General features: G+C 40.3%; 1 protein-coding gene across 3 annotated transcripts; it reads left to right on the top strand.

Moving 5' to 3' along the window:
• Nucleotides 1-1,290: 1,290 nt before the first annotated feature.
• Nucleotides 1,291-21,011, top strand: LOC100710348 (E3 ubiquitin-protein ligase RBBP6). Of its 3 annotated transcripts, none has more exons than XR_003219929.1 (12): nucleotides 1,291-1,855; nucleotides 3,059-3,146; nucleotides 5,656-5,704; nucleotides 8,437-8,481; nucleotides 8,598-8,686; nucleotides 8,833-8,929; nucleotides 9,469-9,608; nucleotides 10,845-11,014; nucleotides 11,354-11,457; nucleotides 11,625-11,812; nucleotides 13,276-13,427; nucleotides 13,810-13,912. XR_003219929.1 is itself a non-coding variant. In XM_025906854.1 (10 exons), exons 1-10 carry the CDS (start codon nucleotides 11,765-11,767, stop codon nucleotides 20,668-20,670), a joined length of 4,278 nt encoding a protein of 1,425 aa, XP_025762639.1. In that variant the 5' UTR covers nucleotides 11,631-11,764; the 3' UTR covers nucleotides 20,671-21,011. The 3 variants fall into 3 exon arrangements, 1 of the variants encoding a protein (XP_025762639.1); XR_003219928.1 differs by having other exon boundaries at nucleotides 1,293-1,855; nucleotides 9,466-9,608; XM_025906854.1 differs by lacking the exons at nucleotides 1,291-1,855; nucleotides 3,059-3,146; nucleotides 5,656-5,704; ... (4 more) ...; nucleotides 10,845-11,014; nucleotides 11,354-11,457 and adding exons at nucleotides 14,011-14,083; nucleotides 14,220-14,262; nucleotides 14,359-14,688; ... (2 more) ...; nucleotides 18,651-18,741; nucleotides 19,438-21,011 and having other exon boundaries at nucleotides 11,631-11,812.
• Nucleotides 21,012-22,031: the final 1,020 nt, after the last annotated feature.

Raw genomic sequence — 22,031 nt, 5'->3', positions numbered from 1 at the left:
CAAATGAGTCAAAATCTGAACCTTTTAGACTGACTTCATACTGCACCATACTAAAATTCAGCCAACAGGAAAGCATCATAAATGGTGCTTTGTGTCCCTCTAGTGGATTATTTAAACTGTACACTAACCCAATGGTACCTGATGTGTAGTCTTACGTGATATAAATAATGTGATTTTATTCCATCTTCTGTGTTACTTCCTTGTTGTTGTTTTTTGTTGTTTGTTTATTTCTTTGTTTTTCTTTAATGGAGATATTGGTTACATTGAAAGGGGACCTAATTTACAGAAAAGAAGAAGAAGAAAGAAAGAAAGGAAAAAGAACTAAAAAGAAGGGAGGAAAAAAGAATTGGACAAGTGATGGTGCAATTTTCAAAGGAATTTGAGTCTGCCTTTGACACTCCCTTAGGCCAAAAACATGTGAACTACTGTAAGGAGGCAACGTGCTGCCTTCAAGTGACAAGGCAAAAACAGCCCTTCAACGCTAAGAAACAACAAGAACACGGACTCACCCTTTAATGTATGTGCGCCTGTTCCTGCCACAAGCCAACAAACAAATACATTTTTAAAAAGTTCAAATTTTGGTTTATTACCTCAAATTTCTGACAAAATAACTAGAAATTAAGAAAATAACTCGAGATTTTAAGTTATCAAATCAAATATTTTGGATTGCAAAACTAGTTGAGAAAGACACGGCAGAGCCAAATAAATGACAGGTGCTCACAGGAGCGTTTTAAAAAAAGACAAATCTTAAATTCTAACCTCAAGACACTGTCTCACTTAGCCTACTATTATTTTATTAAATTACAACGTTATGATATAACCAATCTTCATCAGGTACAAAACATAATTATGATTAGACATGATGTAGCGGGCTTAAATTCTCGCTGTCCACTAAGAATTGTGCCAGGATATCTCACGGCAAAGATTTTACAGATAATATTATAATTAAAGAAATGTTTAATCATTTAACAACAAAACATGACATTGGTGAAATTACATATGCACTGGTTAGAATAATTACATTCTGCAAAGAGTGATTTGATGTGTTTCTTTAAAAAAAAAAATGCCTTTCTTAACGATTTAATGGACGAAACGAAGAGTTCGCTGCACTATTTCTCCCCTCGTTGCTAAATGTGCTGCAATTAGAAGCGTTTGATTTGAATGCGTTGAAAGCGTTGGGAAAATGTGCGATTTGTTAGATCTGTAATCACCACGCACGGCTGAGTGAGCTGGCGTAAAGTTGGAGGCTCGGAAGTTGCGGGGTGTCACGTGAACGCGGCATCAGCTGGCGCGTGCCCTGTGCTGACGAGCCGTTGCTGGTGGAAACAGCTGGTGGTTTCTGTCAGCGAACTCTTCGGGATCGAGAGCAACGTTATTGCGAATAAAAGTTCAAAATAGACTCGAAACCGACTGAAGGCGCTCTTATTTGAATTTCTGCGGCTCTCGGAGCAGACGTCGGGTCATGTCATCCCGTAAAAGCCACTTTTTGTGAGGCACTTGTTAATTGACGCTCCAGCCTGTTAGCACTGAACCGCTGTCGCTCGGTGCACCGGCTGCTAACGTCAGCTAGCTAACTTTGTAGTCTCATAGCAACTGGCACAGTGCAGGTTTCCTGGCATCGCAGAAAAGCTGTCAGCTGTCGGTTTTTAGTCAACTTTGGACTGAGGGAGTTTTTTTTTTTCTCTCATCATGCCTCACATTCATTATAAATTCTCCTCCAGACTCAACTACGACACGGTGGTTTTTGATGGCGTGCACATCACGCTGAATGAGCTGAAGAGGCAGATCATGGGCAGGGAGAAGCTCCGAGCCGGGGACTGCGACCTGCAGATCACAAACGCGCAGACCAAAGAAGGTAATAAAACATGAGTGTGCACTGATAACGAGCTTGTTTAAACTGAAGTCAACGTCTTCAACTTTGTCGGAAAGCACGTGGTCCTGCTATCACAGCTGTTTGGAGACAGAGGTAAGCGTTGCGTCACCTCTTTCAGGTTAAACAGGGCAGGGAGTGGGGGTCCAGAAAAGTAAAGCTAGGACAAAAGGGCCTAATGAATGGACCACATTCCTGCCGCTTTTAGGCCTCATGCTTTTAATCGTGCGGCCTGATGGTGGTGGGTGAGCCCTGTCAGTGCATGTACAAGTCTCAGGGGAAGCCTGAGTTAAAAATAGCAAAGGTGGAACAGGAGCACCTCTTTATTCATTATCATACGGTTAAGAGCTCCCAGATGCACACGCATATGAATGAGTTATTAGAGTATTTGCTGTCATATACTGTGGCATGAACAAAAGTAAACATGGCCAAGAAATAGATTAAATATGTAATGAACTTTGTAAGAGGATGGGGGGGGATCAAATAAGTGTAATGGAGCAGGTTTGTTGTGAATATTGCACATGAGGGTGGTACAAGTTCATTGGGATGCTTGGCTATTGTGGGGTGGCTGTGGCTCAGGTAGCAGAGCATGTCATCAAGCAATCAGAATCTTTTCATGGTTTTATGAAGTTATGAGGGCTCAATGCTGGAAAAGGACAGAAAATAAAAATATGTGTTTAATAAATTATTTTTAATTTCTATCAACTTCTTGGCTAGACTTTGCCTTTGTCACGACACCTCAAGCCAGTTTGTATGGGATACTGACCCAGGGCCATATTCTCCAGTTCACCTGCTCCTGGTGGGTGGAGGTGTTTGGAATTATGGGTAGTTTGTTTAGTTTTGTTTGTCTTTGTTTTTTTGTTTTTTTTAAAGGGTATCTTTTGTGGTAGTGTGGCGGTAGTATGATAAACGAAAATCTTTGGATTGTGGTGTTTTGGTCAGACAAAATGTCACCTGGGGAAGCCGACTCCTGAGACAGACATTTTTCACAAATGGATAAATCTATCTTTGTTGCAATCCCAGCATATTTTAAGACTTTACATTATTACCTATTTGGCTTGTCAGTCAAGCTGAGACCTAATCTTATGCTATTTATCTTCTTTTTGTTTTTAAGATTCCAGTTAAAATTCTTTCTGGTGAGCTAATAATTACCCTTAAAGCCTCACTATCTTCATCTCTCCCTCTCAGAGTACACTGACTGTGGCAGTCTGATCCCCAAAGGTTCATCTGTCATCGTCAGAAGGATCCCCAGCTCGAGCAGCAAGACCCACAACAAGTGAGTCTACATTTTTGGAGTTGCCATCTGATTTCCTGCACTGTTATTAGTCCCTGCCATAGCAAAGGCTCCACCCTGCCTGAGCAAGCTACAACCTGGAATCCAAAGCTTTACCTTCAGTTTTGAGGTTTCACTGCAAGAGGACTTATCAAGAGCCAGGGGTAGCAGTGGATACTAGCTAAAGATTCAGTTAAGCTAATAAGAGTCTACCTTGACCCCAAAGAAATCAACCCCAAAAAACAACAATTTTAATAAGAAAAGGAGTCTTAATTTGCTTTATTTTGTCAGTGACTGTAAAGCTTTTGCTGTGGTTCATGAAAAGCGCTGGTTTGCAGGTAGAGGCCATTTCAGTTTTGAGGATTTTGCATGACATGACCATGAGAAAATACTCTGAGGAAACTACATGGTGACAAACTCGGTGGTTACCCAAATCACTGGTCAGGCTTACGCAGTAGAACCAGCAGTGTTGTGGGTTTTATGCTTGGAAAGCAGGACCTCGCTGGAACAGACTGGCGGTCATGTGACTAGCCGTGTCAGCACCCTACAGACTGGTGAGAGGAATGAGGGCTAATGAGTGGCGTAACACTGCCAACAAGATTAAAAGCAGAAAATGAGCTCTCCACCTGCATGAGGAGGCTTGTTTATCCTCAAAAAAGCAATAACAAATAAACAAAAAAACAACAATAAATCACAATCATTTCTAAGTCTGTTTCTAAAAAGAGCTTGGACACTTTTTAAAATGTAAATAAAAACAATGCAGTGATCATTCATACCTTGTTTTTATTAAACATTGTCCAAACAAATATCAAGTGTATCTAATTTGGAAAATATTCTGTAATGAAGGACATGCTATGCTTGGACCAATAGTTTTCTCAATAGTATTTCTCAACATAAGATGTACAAACAAATTTTAAGATTTCGTCACCTTCTGTAAGTAATGTAATTTAAAGATTTATGTAATCTAGCAAAATCTCTAGACGAGGGAGTGGAACTGACTGCATGTGCTCAAGAAAACTACTGTTGGGCATGTGGTTCATTGCTGCATGTACAAATGCAGGTTAATAGTTCCCAGAGACTTAAAAAATGCCCTTGTTCTAACTTTGTGTGAACATTTTGTTGTTAATTCGATATGAGGATATTTTCAAACAAAATAATTGTCAATGTTGACATCTTTCAATTCAATTTCAATTTGATTTTATTTACATAGCGCCATATCACCACAACAGTTGCCTCAAGGCGCTTATTCATTTTATATATCACTTTCCCAAATCTTATCTTATCTTTCTGTATATTTTACTTCCGAGGAGCCAGACTTTTATTTATTTATTTAATTTAAAGTGGTGGTCAGCAATAGTTCTCAAGGCTTTCTGAAAGTCTTTCAGTGTTTTTCTTTGGAGATTGACTGTTTTTTGTTTTGTTTTTTTACTCATTTTCAGTCCAGTCCTCATCCTTGATCATTCTTAGAGGCGTGTTTTTGCTTTGGTAAGCCCCTTAACGCTGACCTACGAATCATTCAAGCTTAAAAAGGCACAGAAATAAAGGGATGATTCGGTGTTGTCTACGCATAAGACGACTTGGGAAAATAATCATTTGAACCAAAGAGAAATAAGTTGTATCTTTAGACACTTTTTCTACATGTTGTTACATTTTACACAGCATCCAAATTTTGGAGGAATGAGGGTTTATAGAAGTTTAACAATATCAGTTTGGCTTTCCGCCCATGAGATCCAGACCAATCATTTAGTCCACATATCAGGAAGAACCCTGAACTCTGAGGTGATTCACTGTTTTCTGTTCCATCAGATCTAAACAACACAAGAACTGAAATTTAGCCTGTCTGTACCTTTGTGTTAGCTCTTCTGAGTGTGTTAAAGAGTCCTCCCAATGTGTCTCTCAGAGACAGAAAATATTCAGCCTTTTCAGTTTTGCCAGTTGTTCACAGGTGCCCATGTGAACAACTGGGTTTGCTGGCGTTTCAGAAATTGCTCTTTTCGTTGAGTGGACATCAAGAACTGCCTTCCTGGGGTATTTCCAATGTAATCACAGGGGACAAACTCTGCATTCCTGCTCTGTTTGTTTTTAAGGCCAATGTGGAGCTTCAGCAGTGTGAGTAGGCAAATCAAGTAGGCAGCTTTCAGGGTTGTTGTTCTTGATATATGAAATTCTGTCTGTGTGGTACTGTCCCTGCTGTGCACCTCGGCAGGGAATGCTCTGTATGGAAAAACACAAATCTTATTTTAAGGTCACTGCAGGAAGATATCTTCTTGATTTGTTTAATGCAGGCTGCTGAAACCTGCTTTGCCTGCTTTGTCTGCACTTTTCTGAACAAAAGAAAGTAGATTTCATTATCCATCACTTTCACTGAACCAGCTTTTAAAAGTGCTCTTAAATTTTACATAAGACTGTTCGGATATGGACAACTGACTATTGACAGGAAAAAAAAAAAAATCTGTGCCTCACACCGTCGTAGAGGACTCTGGTTTAAAAATGTTTTTTTGTTGTTTTTCAGTGAACGATCAGAAGTCCAGCTTCACCACGCCTTTGGAGCCAGCAGAGCAGTATGTAGCCAAACCACATCCCACAGCACTTTGCCTTCAGCTCCACAAAACACACACTTTTTTTTTTTTAAAAGATTGTGTCTTTTAAAAATGGCATGCTGCGTTTTATAACAAAGAATAATAATACATAGAATACATGTGACATGCATCGTTTTCTTTAATTAAGCGGAAAAAATGGATCAAAGCTGATGTGAATCTCGGTATATGTATTTTACAATCACAGTATAACAATTTAATAGTGTTTGAAGATAACTGACTAAAAAAAGTAAAAAAAAAAAAAAAAGAAAAGAAAAAAAACATTTAAAAAGAAAGTTTACAATTAAACCGGTCGTATGTGCTCACTTTTATTAAATAAATATTCTCAGCTGTTATGTTATCAAGCTGCTGTGTCACCAGTCAGCGTCTATTGTTGAAGATTGTTCAGTATCTGTCTGTGGGAGGTGGAGCTGCTCGGGTGGGTCAAACATTATCATGCAGGCCAGCTATTCACAGCTGATAAACCCAACTGTTTAATGATGCTGGCACTGCCCAGTCTCGCCTCATCCAGAAGCTACTTTAGCACTTTTTATGGTCTAAATTCTATCAACTCTGGGCAAATACTGCATAACTTTAATTTATCAGGCTGCTGTAAAGTTTCAAATTCTTACTGATGATTTATAATGTGATTAACTTAGAACCACCATAATTGAAATCACTGCCTTGGTGTGATGGACAGCGTTATTAGAAGACACCCTTCAAGTGGAGAAATATGCAGATTTGTGCTGAAATTAGAGTTGTATAGCCATGTCATGTTACATGACTTTAAGTAATAAATGCCATCGACTGCTAAAGTAACAGAGCTAAAAAGGCTTATTCTCTGATCTATAACAAGAACAAAAGAAGCTCATTCCTCAGGGACCCAGCTGTGCATTGTAAGTATTTCATTCTAAAACACTATAGTGCGGTCTTGTGTGTAATTCAGTTAAAGATGGTAAAGTCAAGCTTTCACTTGCTGCAGTCTTAACTGGTGTGCACTGACCTGATTTCTCTCTTTGGTTTCTCAGTAGGAGAAGTGTCTGCCACTCTTCTTAGTGTTTTGAGTCTGTTGGACCGACGTGGACAGACTTTTTAATTTTGTGTTGTTGTTTTTTTTCTACCAATAAAGTTATTTATATCAAGCTGTGTTATGTACTGAGTATGTGTTTCTTCACTGTGGAGAGTGACGCTAATACACACTTCTACACAGAGAAAAGACAATGGAATCACTGGCCATTTATCAAGCTTATAGGGCCACTCCACCCATTTTATACTGGATTCCTCGTGCAGGGGGGCTTGCAAAATACTGGTATTGGGAATCAAAGCTGTAGAGACAGAGAGATGCAGACCAAAAAGACATCACCTGAAATTCACATTAACAATATCATATAGTTCAGTCAAGAGGTGTTTCTTTTTGATTTGCATGCTGCATTTTAAATGCAACATTAACTTTAAGGTTTAAGTATAAATGTATAAAGCTATAAATTACATAGTAAGTGTGTGAATTTGGACTTTTTAGATGTTTACAAAAATGTGTTACATTAACAAAGAATTGTAGCCACAACACTTCACATCAGCAGCTCCTGTATAACATAACGAGTATAAATTATTACAGCTGACGTGCTTAAACGATGATTTCAGAGCGAAACAAACAGATGTTTCAGAGTACCATCTTTTGACCTTCATAACGTTGAACATTGAGTCATATGTGTACTGTATGTGCCTTTTTTTTTGTGAATGTTGCATATCTTTTTGAAGTAATGAGGATACTCCCATGCTGGTGTATTTAATTTCGCTGTATAGTAGCAGCTTCAGCTAAAGGCTCACTTCAGGGATGTTTTATCTTTATCTTAGTTTAATTTACCCTATTTGACATGCTTTCTGGCCTATCAGCCAAATATTTGTACAATTCAATATACTGATCTACATGAGGCAAAAGACTCATTAAAGCAGTTACAGCTCACTCTGAAAGCTCCACAAAACTTTCACAACAGTCCAACAGAGACATTCTGGTCTTAGCCAAAGTCTCAGTTTCAAGCTGGTAAAGCTCACAAGATTAATCCTCTTGGGGCCATGCGCGTTTCTGCATGTGTGTTTCTACAGTGTTTCCATTTAAAGGCTACTACACCAGAACCTATTAAACAGGTTTTTCCTGTCCAACAATTCATGGCCTCTGTCACACATGCAGTTTGGATTTCTTTCTTTGCTCCTCTGTTCCAGCACAGTAGAGAAGGATAACATAAATAGATCCTCAGACAATAATAATAAATGCTTTTCCCCCCCAGAAAAACGCTGGCTGGACAAGTGTACATTCCCAGGATGCTTTGTAAAGTTTTCTTTACATTTTAAATTAAAGATTTTGGAGAAATGCAGTGTGAGCTGTGTGGACAGTGATCAGTCACACTGTGAAAATCACAGATGGATGCTGATGCAAATTTTATGTTCATTTAAATGACACTTGTTACTTTCAGTTTGTTTTACGAAATCACAACTAAAACTTTGTGAATTGTGGTTTAGCCCAGTTTGGGGGTAAAAGTTTGTAGCTCAAATGTCTTGTTTTGTGTGTGTTTGTGTGTGTATGCTTGTATGTCAAACCTCAAACTTTATTTTCAGACATTTTTGGATAAACAATTTTAATCTTTTCCCACGAGCTGGGTAACCGGGGGTGGCCATCATGATTACTTTTATGAAACTTTTTTTGTGTTTAATTCTGACAGAAGGATGATCACAGTTCTACAAGAGCCTTGTCCTTTTTCTCCAAGGTAATGCTATTTTCTATTTCTCTTATGCACGTTTATCTTGGTTTACATGCTTCGGTCCAAGCCGAACACTGATCCTCACCTGACGTCTTTGTGTATGCTGCACATCATACATTTAGATGCAGATGGCTAACCTGGTTGATGTGGATGCATCAGAGGAGGATAAGATCAAAGTTATGATAAATCAGTCCATCTATGACCCCATGAAGTGAGTCATGTATCCTCACACTGTCGAGTTTCCATCTCTCAAACTCTTCTCATGTTCTCATATCTCTCTTTACTACTTCCTTCTTTATTGGTTGATGTCCTTTTTACATTACACATTCTCACTCGGCTCTTCATATTATTCTCCAGTGTAAACACAAAACCCAGCAATGTCCTTTCTGCGAATTACACCTGTTATCGCTGTGGAAATCCAGGACACCACATCAGGAACTGTCCTTCCAGCGGGGTAAGGCCATAATGTATCTGTTAAGTGACTTAGCTACTTGTACAAATTGTGAATTGAAAAATAAACCTGGGTGAGTAGTAGAATGTAGAAATGTATAATTTCTTTGAGTGCTGATAGTGTTTGCGTATGCACATGTGTACTTCAGATATCTGTAATGCTTTTCCTGAATTTCTGTTATATTTATTCTTTAGCCAACATATTAAAAATGGCCAAGGTTCCAGATAATGAGATAAGCACATGTGCAGTTTCTTTTTACTATTGGCTCCATATTACGTCAGCAAGTTATCCTAATATGGTCATCTCAGAGAGATACCTCTGGCTGTGAGCACAAAAGCTTCACCCATCTGCTTTTCAAACCTTCAGTTTGCAAGGATGAGGCAATCAGAGTAGCTTGTTTCAGCTAGAGGATTCATGGCTGAGGATTTATTTAACATATCAATCATGCAAAGCTAGTCTACTAGACAAGAAAAAATATTTTTTTTAAATATAAAGCTGGAATCTGTGACTTTAAATGTAGATGTTTCTGTCTTTGACAGCAGGATAAAAACTCTGAGGCACCCCTGAGGATAAAGAAGAGCACGGGCATCCCACGTTCCTTCATGGTCGAAGTGGATGATCCCAACATAAAAGGCGCCAAGCTGACCAACTGTGGTCGCTATGCAGTTCCTGCCATAGATGCGTGAGTGTAAATAAAAGTGTTACTGTGTGTTTATTAATGTTTCTTTTGTTTGACAGTTGGGGAAATACATTTATTTACACTTTTTCTTAGAGTTTGCCTTCAGAAATGCATTTATTATTCATGGCATAGATTGAACCAGGTACTGGAAACATTCCTCAGATTTTTGTCCACGTTGACATGACAGCATTACACAGGTGCTGCAGATTAGTCGACTGCACATCCATGATGTGAATCTGCTGTTTGACCACATGCCTGAGGTGTTTTACTGGATTGTGTGAGCTCATTGTCATGGCTACGAAAGCTGTTTAAGTTCATTTGAGCTTTGTGACAAGGCGGATTATCCTAATGGAAGAAGCCATCAAAAAATGGGTACACTGTGGTCATGACAGACATGGTCAGCAATAATATGCAATAGAGCAACTATACTTAAACCAAGCTCACTTAGTACTAAGGGGCTCAAAGTGTGCCAAGGAAATAATCCCCCACAGCATTACACCACCACCCTGAACTGTTTATACAAGGCAGCTTTCAAGCTGTTAACTTTAAGGTCTGACCCCGTCATTCAAATATTGCTGCAGAAATCAAGACTCATCAGAACTGGCAACATTTTTCCAGCCTTCCATTTTATAATTTGGGTTAGCTTGTGTGAACTTTGGTCTCAGTTTCATGTTCTCAGCTGACAGGAGTGGCAGGCAGGTTGGATATGTTGTGCATTCAGAGATGCTCTTCTGCATACCACTGTTGTAACGAGCTGTTATTTGAAAGAGAGCTGTATTTTATATAGATAGGTAGATAGGTAGATAGACATCCTCCTTTTCAGTCCATGCTCTGTACTTTTGGCTTATTAGTAGCCATTTTTGAAGTCACATGTCAAATTAACAGCCTTCTCTTAAAGGTACCCAATTGAAGTAAATCTAGTTAAAAGCATCCTGTTAATAAATAAAAGTAAAGAGGCTTTATTGTCATTTCAACCATGTGCAGCGGTACAGTACACACTCAAGCGAGACAACGTTCCTCTAAGATAATGGTGCTACATATAAAAGACAATCAACACAGGACTACATAAAGTGCAAGTGTGAAAAAAATTGCAGGAATTGCAAAAAAACAAAACAAAGACAGTGCAACACCAGACAGAACAGAACGATACAAACACAAGACAGCGCAACAGAAAAGTGCAATAATGACGGTGGGTTGGACACAAAAGTAAATGTGCATGTACTTTTTTTCTGTCCATAGAGAGGCATATGCTATTGGCAAGAAGGAGAAACCTCCCTTCCTTGCACAGGAGCCCGAGTCTGAAGACCAGGATGATCCCATACCTAGTGAGCTCCTCTGTCTGATCTGTAATGAACTGCTGGCTGATGCCGTGGTCATACCCTGCTGTGGAAACAGCTACTGTGATGAATGTGAGTGTCTGCTACACACACATAAGATAAATTAATAGTTTAAACATCTAATCACCTGAACCTGATATCCAGTTCTTACTAACTCAATAACCTAATTACACAAAGTACAAAATTGTAGAAATGTTAAAGTGTGTTACAGATATCAGCAAAAATGTGCAAATATTGCCTACCAAAAGCAGCAGAACGATGAGTGCATGTCGGTCACAAATGGGCACAACCAGGATGTCATACTCTCGACAGTGAAAGCACGGCACTGGTTCAAACTGTAGGACTGTGTCACATTATTGTACAAATAAACAGTGCTCTGGTAGCTCTTTAATCTCCTTTTCTCTCACTCAGGTATTCGCACTGCCTTGTTGGAATCAGAGTACCATATCTGTCCCACCTGTGACCAGTCAGAAGTCTCTCCTGACACCTTGATAGCCAATAAATTTCTCAGACAGGTGAATTGACAGAGTGATAATAATTATACATTATAGATTAAAATGTTTGTAATAATGCTTTCTTTTTCAAGGTACAGTTGATGTTGTACTGTTGATCGGTAACGTCTCACCAGAAGATTCAGTGGCAGCATTCACTTTGCTCTCCATCCATTTTTCTCCCACCACAGGCTGTCAACAATTTTAAGAAAGAACAAGGACAAGACAAAAGCCTGAAAAGAAAACCAGCCACCTCCCAGTCTCAAAACCTAACTCCAGCACCAACGCCTGTCCCTACCCCGCCCCCTGTCCCTACCCCGCCCCTCTGCCCATGCAGAGCCAGCCACAGAAACCTCAGCAGTCATCCCACAGCCAGCAGGTGAGCCTTTTAATAATATGTTTCACCTGGCAGGCAGGAAAAATAAAGAACCTGCAAATAATATAATTACTGTTTTCTTTTCAGGATAAGACCTTTGGTAGGTCTCGGCAACATTCTGTATTTACCCAAAGAAGAAATATGCATGTACTCTCTCATATCCTGATATAAGTCATTTGTTATCCTGATAATGATATAAATCACAGTATAGTGCATTTTCTGTAAATTCAGTGAATATTTTATATAATAACCAAATCAAAAGTACTTTTTAACATATCAATATCAGCCTTACGTTAACCTGTAGCAACACACACTAAATGACCCCACGCAGTCACATAAGAGCTTCTATATATTTTCTATATATTTACAGATATAAGTTGTAATGGCCACTATTTTCTTCTTCTGAGGTTTATTTTGTGCACCTGATGGCTCTAGCCCCTCGTTTAGGAATGAGAACCCGGATGTTTTTTGGCTGGTCCTTCCTGTGGTGCCGTGGTGACTATTGCAAAGCATCATCTAAAGGAACAATAGACATTTTAATATCATCACTTGATATATTTTGCCATATCGCACAGTCCTAATGTACTATATTCCTCTATTGTAAGTTATTGGTTTGGCTTATTGGCTCTGATGAAATGTTTCCCAAATGAGGTGCAGTGATCCAACTTTTTCAGGCCTGATATTGATACAGACACCTTGGCTTTGGGTATCTACTGAAAAGAAGTTCCAGTACTATTATTAAATTAATAACCTTTCTCACTGTAGACTTGATTTAATATCATGCCTTAACTTTTTTTTTTTTTAAAGGGACAAATGAAAAGAATATGAAATGCTAAATTCATATTTACGACTAAAATCATTTTTAAAACTCTTGCAGTTTCCTTTAATTTGCAGTCGTGATAGTTTCTTCTTACCCAGTTTCTAGTTTTATTGTGTGTGCACAGTATCGTATAAGGAGTGTAGCACACAAGAAGACATTGTTGAGAAAACAATGGTAATAAAGTTCACAACAGCATATTAAGTTTTATTGCACTTATGTTAACAAGCAATAAAAAGCTGTCCAAAAGGTATTTAACCTGAGAGACAAAATATAAAGAGAGTGACAGAGCTGATGAGGACTCGATTCAATTAAGATCTATTTGTGGTAAACTTACAAAGTTACTAAAAACTAAGAAAACTTTGTTTTCTACTGCTGTTGCAAGAGTAAAATACCTCTGTTGTTCACCATTTGCTGTTAACTTGCTCTATAAGTTAGCTCGTGTTATGTGTGGCACAGCAATCGTAAAAAAACCCATCTAATTTAATTTAATTCTGTATATCAGCCCAGTAAATTAGCCATCATCACTAATAATCATTTAAGCTTTGGGATTCTGTTTTAGAAAGATCTTCCTTAGCATTCATGCTTCCTTGTTTGTTCCACTGGATTTTGATCTCTGCAATGTTTTCTTGGTATACCCCCTGTTCAGGACTCTCTTCTGGATCATCTAAAGACTGCAAATACACCACCACAGTCTCAAGTCTCTGAGGTTCAACCCGCAACAACAGACCCAGCCTCTGAGAATGACACAGCAGGCACATCCCTCCAGCCTCTAGAAAACCAGCTAGAAATATCTGAGAAGTATGTATAATATTACACTGATTTTTACATGGGTATTTCTCCATCCACATTGTGGACGATCTTCATAATATTTGAGGATGTTAAAGATGTCCCACTCCAGCCAGACAGCAGTGAAAACACACTTAAAGCTGTTTGGGAGCTCCTAGTGTTGCCTGACAATGAAGTAACGCTCGTTGTCTGACGATAAACTGTGAATTTAACTACTGTATTTCCAATTTAAAATCAAAGGGTTTTAAAATAGCTGGCGCTGCTATTTATAAAAAAGAACACTTTGGAGTAATTTCACTGTAGCTGCAGCTTTGCAGTGTTGCTAAAGAGGTAAGAATGAGGAGAATTTAAATGATCGCGATCATGTTGTGCTGACTGTGATGTATTTACTCAGTGAGATTGAAGGAAAGATGTGCAGTGACTCAGCAGGTGCTGCCCTGTCTGGAAAGGTTTCAAACAAAGATCCGACTGATCCACCGTCACGGCCCATAACACCGGTGAGGACATTCACACAGGAACAGTCATTCTCACTCAATAATAACGTTTTTTTGTTTGTGTTTTTTAATGAAATCTTGTGGCATTTGTGTCTGTTTAGGATAATGACGCTCCAGTAGCAGAGCAGCCTCTGACAGGTAGCGTCAGTCAAGAGAATCAACACTCCTGCTCAGGTGAGTGACTAATAAACATTATCAGTGTGTGATAATCTATTCCCTACTGTTAACCTTGTGTTTAGACACATGCCAGTAATGTCACTAAAATCAGGAAATAATGAGGAAAAAAAACACTTTTTCTTTGAATCAACAGGTCCAACCCCAGTATACCCTGAATCCTCAGTCAGCTTGGAGAGGTCGGTAGTGTGTGTTTCTGAGTTAGGGGTTTGTATTTGCCTTTTTCCACTCATTAAACACTGACATCTTTTACCTTTCCTGTACCTTCCTTATAGCTCTTCTTCATCTTTGGTTTGTCTCGCTGGAGGAAAGACTGAATCTAATACCCAGCAGCTTTCTACCATCCCCTCCACATCATCCTCCTCTTCATATTCAAATACTCCACCACCTCTTTTTCCCTCCCCACTTTTTCACACGTACTTATCAGCTCAGCAGTCGCACAGCACTTACCCTCCTGGATACCCACCTGCCACACCCATCTGGACCCTTCCAGCCCCCCAGGGTACCCCTATCCCTTCCCTTTGCTCCTCTACTACCACCACCTCCTCCATCCCTCATCTCATTCCCCAGGAGTGGTACAAGTATCAGAGAAAGAAAAAAGAGAGGTCTGTACCTTCTTACAGAATTATGTTTATACTATTCTATAGATGTACATGATAAACTGAACATAAAATATATATTTTATATCTTTACATGTCACTTTTTGTCACTCAGGTCACCTCAAAGAGCATCTGGCTACAGACGGTCCTCTTCACATTCAAAGTCTTCCACAACCAAGGCCTCTTGCTCCTACTCTCAGTCTTCAAGTCGCTCTGAGTCTCGCTCTCGCTCCAGAAGCAGATCAAGGTATTTTGTGGCCCTTATACAGGAATGTTATTTACAGTTTTTTGCATGTGCTGTTTTGCACCATCCTGAAATGAAAGGACTTCAGGACTGACAGAAACCGATTTATATACTAAAAACATGCAGGACAAATACAGAGCAAAAAAAACCCCAGTAGCACTGTTATGTTTAAAAACCTGAAAATTCACATTACATTTGTGGAGTAAATAAATAATATAAAAACATTTAGTACAAATGTAGAGTAGTGCAAATGTCATTAAAAAATTATATGTACACTATAAACCTAAGAGAACAGTAGGAATGACTTCCTGAAGCATTCTTTATGGAATGCTGCCTCAGTAGTGTAGACTGGAGCAGGTGAGATGGGTTGTTTGTGGTGGAGAGCAGAAGACGATAGCAGTACCACTCATGATGATGATGGAGCTCTTCTAACAGTACCACAGGCTGGTAGAAGATCTCCAACATCAGAGCTTTCTCACAAAGTACAGTCTGCTCATTCCCTTCCTGTTCACAGCATTATTCTTGGTCCTCCAGTCAAGTCTGTCATTCACGTAAATGCCTGAGTACCTGTAGCTGTCCATTGTTTCCACCTTCTCATCCATGATAATGGGCTTAGTCATAGTTTGTTTTTTTCCCCCCTCTGGAAGTTAACCACGATCTTTCTTTGTTTTACTGAAATTTAATAGGAGAATCTCCAAAGAATAAAAGGGCACCACAGGGCCTCCACAACCACCTAATAAGACCCACCAACCAATAATCATGTATTTTACATACAGTGAAAACTGTCTTGTGTTTTCGTCTTCTTCTTTAGACACCGCTCTCCCTACTCTCATCAGAGAGACCTGCACACACGCTCTCGCCAGCCTAGCTCTTATACCTACTGTTATAAACGCTCGCGCTCACCTACACCATCCTCGTCGTCTTCACCTCGAAGGGCTCGTCATTCCAGGTCCAAGTCTCCATCAGGCAGAAAGGACCGCCATCACAGTCGCCATCGTAGCAAGAAGTCATCTTCAAGCAGCAACCACTCCAGGAAGCGGGGAGAGCGCTCAGGGAAGGAAGCGGCACGCTCAGAGGACAGTATTTCCAGAAACATGTGCACAAGTCAAACAAACAGCCTGGAGCTGGACAGGGAGTGCTACCTGCAGTGGAAGAATGAGTACAAAGAGTGGTATGAGAAATATTTCAGCAGCTATCATCAGCTCCACCAGCTGCCTGTTCCCTTACTCAGTCTTCCTCCTCCTCCTCCTCCCCCTCAGTGGGTGAGCACAGACAGAAGCAGAAATCAATCGCAAGCCAGCTTGAACTCTCGCTACCAACCACAAGATAGATGCCCTGCTGAGATGGATGGCTGCTCCCCCTCGTCGGAGTCATCCAGTGACAGTCGCTCTCCCCCATCTCATTCTTCAAGCGAGAGTCGCTCCACGCCGTCTCAGTCATGTAGTGACAGCAGTTCCTCTGTGTCTTTTAAGGCTAATGACAGCCGATCACCTCCATCTCAGTCGTCCAGTGACAGTCGCTTCACGCCATCTGAAGACAGAGCTCAGCCGAGAGCATCTACTGAGAGGTGCAATGAGAAGTCAAGACATAAACAAGTCACGCTTTCAAAGAGTAGCATGGGAATGAAACTGCAAGGACCGAGTACAGACAATAAGCCACTGAAAAAACTGGAGGAGTCAAGCCCACTGAAACATGAACAAAAGAAGAAGAAGAAACAACCTGAAGACAATGGACAGGAGACTTCGCCCGCTCATGCTGAAAGCTCTAGAGATGACAGCAGAAAGGACAAGAGGAAGCACAGCAGTGAACCAAAGGCCTGCAAGCATAGTACTCCAGTACAGAAAGATTCAGACCAAACTGTCCTGAAACAAGACCAACCTGAAAGAAAATTCATGGAAAGCAATTCAGAAGGAGAGGAATGCTGGAAAAGAGGCAGAGATTTAGACTTTAGTGATGGGAAGAGACAGCACGAAGCAAAACCCAACAAAGAGCTAGACGGGACGAGCAAAGAGCGAGAAGAAAACCCTGGAGGCAGCAAAACTCCTGACTCTAGATTAGAGGAGAATAGGAAAAGAAAGAATGAGGATCTGGTGAAGAATGAAAGGGATGGTAGTCTTTCTGGTGAGATGCAAAGTGGCAAACACCTGAAAACAAAAACAGCAGAGGAGCCTGAAAACCGTCTTAGTGAATTCCTGAAACCACTTGACAAAGAGAAGCAAAAAACAGAGAAGAAGTCAGAGAAGAAAACATGGCCTCTGACAGCGAAAGACATCTGGGAGGAAGGGATGAAGGTGAAACCGCAGATGAAGATAAGCATCAACATCAACCTGGATGGCAAAAGGAAAGAGGAGAACAATGGAAAACACGAGGTTACAGGGAAGGCGCAGGAAAACATCAATTACCCTGAAAATAGAGAGGAGGTTCAGAGGGTCAACAGAGGTGAACTAAATGAAAAGGAATCCAGTAGAAACCAGGAAGACCGTTCTGAAGACAAACTGATACAAGGTGAGGGAGAAACAAGACTGACATGGGACAAATTTACCTTCAGAGATGATAAGGGAGCAATTGCAGGAGAGGAGGAAAACCCCAGAGAAAGAAAAGATGATGAAGACGAGGGGGAATTAGACTTATGGCACTGTGCGCTCACGGGAGTGGAGGAGAGTGAGACAGAAAAGGGGGAAGAAGAGAGTTTGAGAGATGACGACAAAGATCAAGAGATGGGAGACTCGCAGAAGGAGCAAGAAAATACAGAAGCGTGGAAGGAGGAGCTGATGGAAGGCATCGAGATGATGACGAGGGAGGAAGGTACACTGAGGTTCAGCTCATCAAGGAGCAAAAATGAAGGCCACCAAGATGGACCTAACACCAAGCTGGGTGATGGCAGGTCAGAATGTTACTGCTTTCATTTTTTTAGATGTTTAGATTAAATAATAATCTTATCTAATCTTATCTTATCTGATAATAAAATATGATTGCGTTTCTCAAAGTCTAGATCAAAGTACATTACCAAGACAACTAGTTGTTACAAGTTGTGGTGACATCGTCATATGTCTTTTTTTCTGTCTGAACACCACTGCTGATCCTAAACATGTGTATTCAATTTAAACTGTTCCTAAACGAAGAACAACAGTAATTCCTTTCACTGGAAAAAGTGGAAGCAGGTAGAAAACCCAAAATTTATCTGAACAGCCATTTAGATTACTATAGTTTTTTTTTTTTACATTAGATAATTAACAAGTAAATTAAGTTCAACATTGTTTTACCTCTAATATAAGAACATAATACCCTGGATTGGTCTTTAACAGTCAGGGAAATATTTTCCTATCAGAGCTGCACAGAATTTGCAGTCTTATCATTTTATCTTTATTTGTCCCACCAGCTCGGCTGCTATTTGTTTATCACATCTTCACAGCAAGCGCCTTGTCTAACATTCACATGCATTCTTGGATCTCAGATTTTCCTCACTGTTAAAACATGCTAGTTTAATTTTCCTCATGTCTTCAATTGAGTCACTGGCTTGTTACTCGAGTTAGTCTCTGCAGGGTGGCCGCCCACTGCTCCTAACACATAAAACACAGAAAGTAATTTTCTCCGCAGGGATCTGCAAAGACTAAAGAACATCCTAGGATGCAATTAAAGACTAAAGAGATCTAGTGTTGCAGCTGTGTATCTTCTTTTATTAGATTACCTGTGATGTTTAATCTTGTGTATGTGTGTTGGGCAGCCGTGAAGAAGAGAGTCATCAGAGGAGGACAGTGGTGAAAACGTTGGAGAAATACACCCAAGAAAGATGGAAGGAGCTGGTACACATTCAGGTGTGTATGTCAGCCCAGGTTATATAAGCATCCACCACCTAAGTTCATCCCTCCATCCATTTTCTTCCTCTTATTCTACTCAGGGTTGTGGGGGGTCTGTGAGGCAGGGTATACCCGGAAAGGTCCCCAGTGTGGGCAGGGCTAGCGGAGAGAAACAGACAAGTGTATGGGCAATGTAGAACCCTACTAACTGCATGCCTTTGGACTGTGTCGGGAAGCCGGAGAACCGGAATACAAACTCATCATAGTGAGGCCCCGGCCAGATGGTGGATTCACATAGGATCTTATTATCAGGCAACCACTGTGCCACCATTCTGTCACTCAATTCAATTCAGTTTTATTTATAAAGTGCTGAATGACAACAAGAGTTGCCTCAAGGCACTTCATACTGTAAGGTAAAGACCCTACAATAGTAGAAAGAAAGCCCTAATTAGATAACCCCCTGTGTACAAGCACTCGGTGACAGTGAAAAAAAAGAAACTCAAAAAGGAAAAACTCCCTTTTAACAGTCACCTGTTACAACCAGTTGTGGGTTAAGGAAAGGAGACAGGACAACTGATTACATGAGGAAGAGTGCCAGAGATTAATAATAACTAATGATGCTTAAGCTACTATGACTATGACTTACTCCCTTAAAAAAAAAAAAAAAAAGTCATGACGTCTGAGTCACATTGTATTTTTACTTTTATTTCCCAGGCACCCCGATCAACATGGGAGAGAGACGATGAGCAGGATGAAGGAAAAGCCAGAGTTCACACTGACCGTGTTTCTTTGACTCTGCCTCAACCGCCAGTGACCAACAAAGTAGAGGGTGACGAGGAACAGCGGGGAGAGAGGCGCAGGGAGAAAGCGAGAGATTCTCCTTGCTCCTGGTCACACAGAAGTGTGGCTCCCTCTAGTGGCAAAGACAGAGCTGTAAGCACCACATCTGCAAATGCAGGCAAGGAGACGAGGAGAGAGATGGACAGGCAGAGGAACAGAGAGAGGGAGAGGCAACAAGAGAGGAAAAGGTCAAAAGAACAAACAAGAGAGGAAGGAAGCGGGAGAGACGGGGACAAAGAGCGAAAACGCACTGCCTATCTCCCCACCTCCTCTCAGTTTTACTCCTTCTCAACATCACACGATGCAGATAGGACAGATCTGCAATACGGGGGCAGCCAGGGTAGCAACAAGAGTTCATCCTGTCCCAGCGGGAAATTCACCAGTGCCAGAAACAGGGAAAGCAGCACGATAAGCAGAGAACCCGTCCTGCCTGATGAAGATGCACAGAAAACACACAGAGAGCCATCACTGAATCTCAGATACAAAGATAAAGACTACAGCCACTACCACAGTAACCACCAAGATTCATCAGGGAGTGATCGAAATAAAGACAGAGCTCCAGGGACACACCACTCCCACAGCCGGGGTAAAGGCAGAGACCTGCTCCCCTTTGAATCTCCTGGATACTCTCAAAGAGAATCCCCTCATTTGGGGTTAATGCAGAGCAAAGCTGGAAAAGAAGAGTGGAAACCAAACAAGGCTGAGAAATTAGTCAAAGAAGGCATAGAGGGGAGAGAAAATCGAGGCATGATGGCTGTGCAGGGTGGAGGTGCCTGGTGGGAGCATGAGGCTGATTATAAAGTGGATGGAGAAGAAGGCTGGTTCGGGGGAGGGAGGGATCTGGAGGAAGGGGAGATGCTCAGCAGCCGAAGCAGCAGCGTCGGCTCGTCAGCGAGCCAGGGGAACAGCAAAGACGACAAGAGGACAGAGAAGGAGAGGAAACAAAAAAGGCAGAAAAAAGAGAAAAGGCAGGCGACCCTGGAGCAGCCGCAGGACAGAGAGCTGAAGAAACACACACACAAGAAGTCCAAGAACAGCAGAGAGGGCGCAGAAGAGGAGAGCGGAGGAGAGGGGGCCGACAGGTGGAAACGAAAGGAAAACCACTGATCCCCACTCGGATGTGTCACCTCGACTCTAAAAATAAAGTTAAATTTACTTGAATGATGTTTTTTCTCTGACCAACAGGTGCCTGGATTTTGTTTTTTGTTGTTACTTTTGTTTAATTTTTGCTCCAGGATACGTTTTGTATCACGTTAAGATCTTCATAATTCATTTATAGCATTCGCAATCCTCGTATAAAATTGTGAAGAAACGGCACTTTATACAAAATTCAAAAAAAAGAAATGAATGTGACTGAAATCACAGGGCGAAGCTTAACGCTCTTGAATTATTTTGACTTGAAGGATTTTTGCACTTGTTTACAACTTGCTCAGGACTGCCAGCAGTTACGATTCACATGAATCTGCTATGGATGGAAATCTTACATTTTGAATAGTCAGTCGATAATTTGCCTTGCCTCGCACAGGGGTGCGTTTGGATTACTGAGAAAAAGATTGTAATCATTTAAAATGCACAGCCTTCTGTGAATATTTAGGATTTAACCTCTGTGTTGTATTTTGTTTATTTATTAATTTTTTTTATGTTTAATCTAAAAACTACTGGATAGATGAATGATTTAGTAGAGGCAAGTTTAGTTTTTCCTGTTTTGAGGGAAATAAATAATAATTTAAAAAAATCTAAAATCTTGTGTTTCTGTCTGGATGTCTGCTGATTCTACAAGTGAGGACAAGTGGTAACTGCAGGTTTAATATACAGTACATCTACTTCACTGCACTTTGGATTTGACTTTCTGTTGCATCTTTACCTTAAAGTCTGATTATTTTTGCAGATAAATTCTATTACAATAGATCCAGCTACCACCAATATATAATAAACAGCAGCTATTTATGTACTGTTCTGAAAATCCTGCAGGCCAATTCCTCAATTTTATAATCCTGCTTAAATAGCTGAATAGCACAAGGGTTGTATACTCGATGTAAAATATATTTAAAGTAGATACAGTAAACATTATGTGGGATGTCACTTTTCAGAGTTATGCATTGACATCCTGATTTGGCTGAACCCTGAATGCACTTCCTGAAACAACCCAAAGGAATTTTGTCTCTTTCAGGGATTGAGATTTCAATTTGAGTTTTTGTGTTTTATTCAGTCTAATTTTATTCAGAATGAATTTTCATAATTCAGTTTACTCTTGATCATTTGAATTTTTTTTTAGTTTTATTAGTTTCAGTGTTTGCTTTAGTTTTTGTTTTGTTTTTTAGAATAATATTACATGAAGAGCATATGTGAGAGACAAGATTTGGGAAAATGAGCACAATCGTTAGAATAAAAACTTTTTGAAAATAGTTTAGTCTTGTAACAATCCAAAATCTCAGCACATCCATCAAAGCCTCATCATGCAGGTTGTA

Source organism: Oreochromis niloticus, linkage group LG4, assembly GCF_001858045.2.
Source record: "Oreochromis niloticus isolate F11D_XX linkage group LG4, O_niloticus_UMD_NMBU, whole genome shotgun sequence".
Taxonomy (NCBI): Eukaryota; Metazoa; Chordata; class Actinopteri; order Cichliformes; family Cichlidae; genus Oreochromis; species Oreochromis niloticus.
Note: the sequence above shows the minus strand (reverse complement) of the source record. Positions and strands in the feature narration are given on the sequence as shown.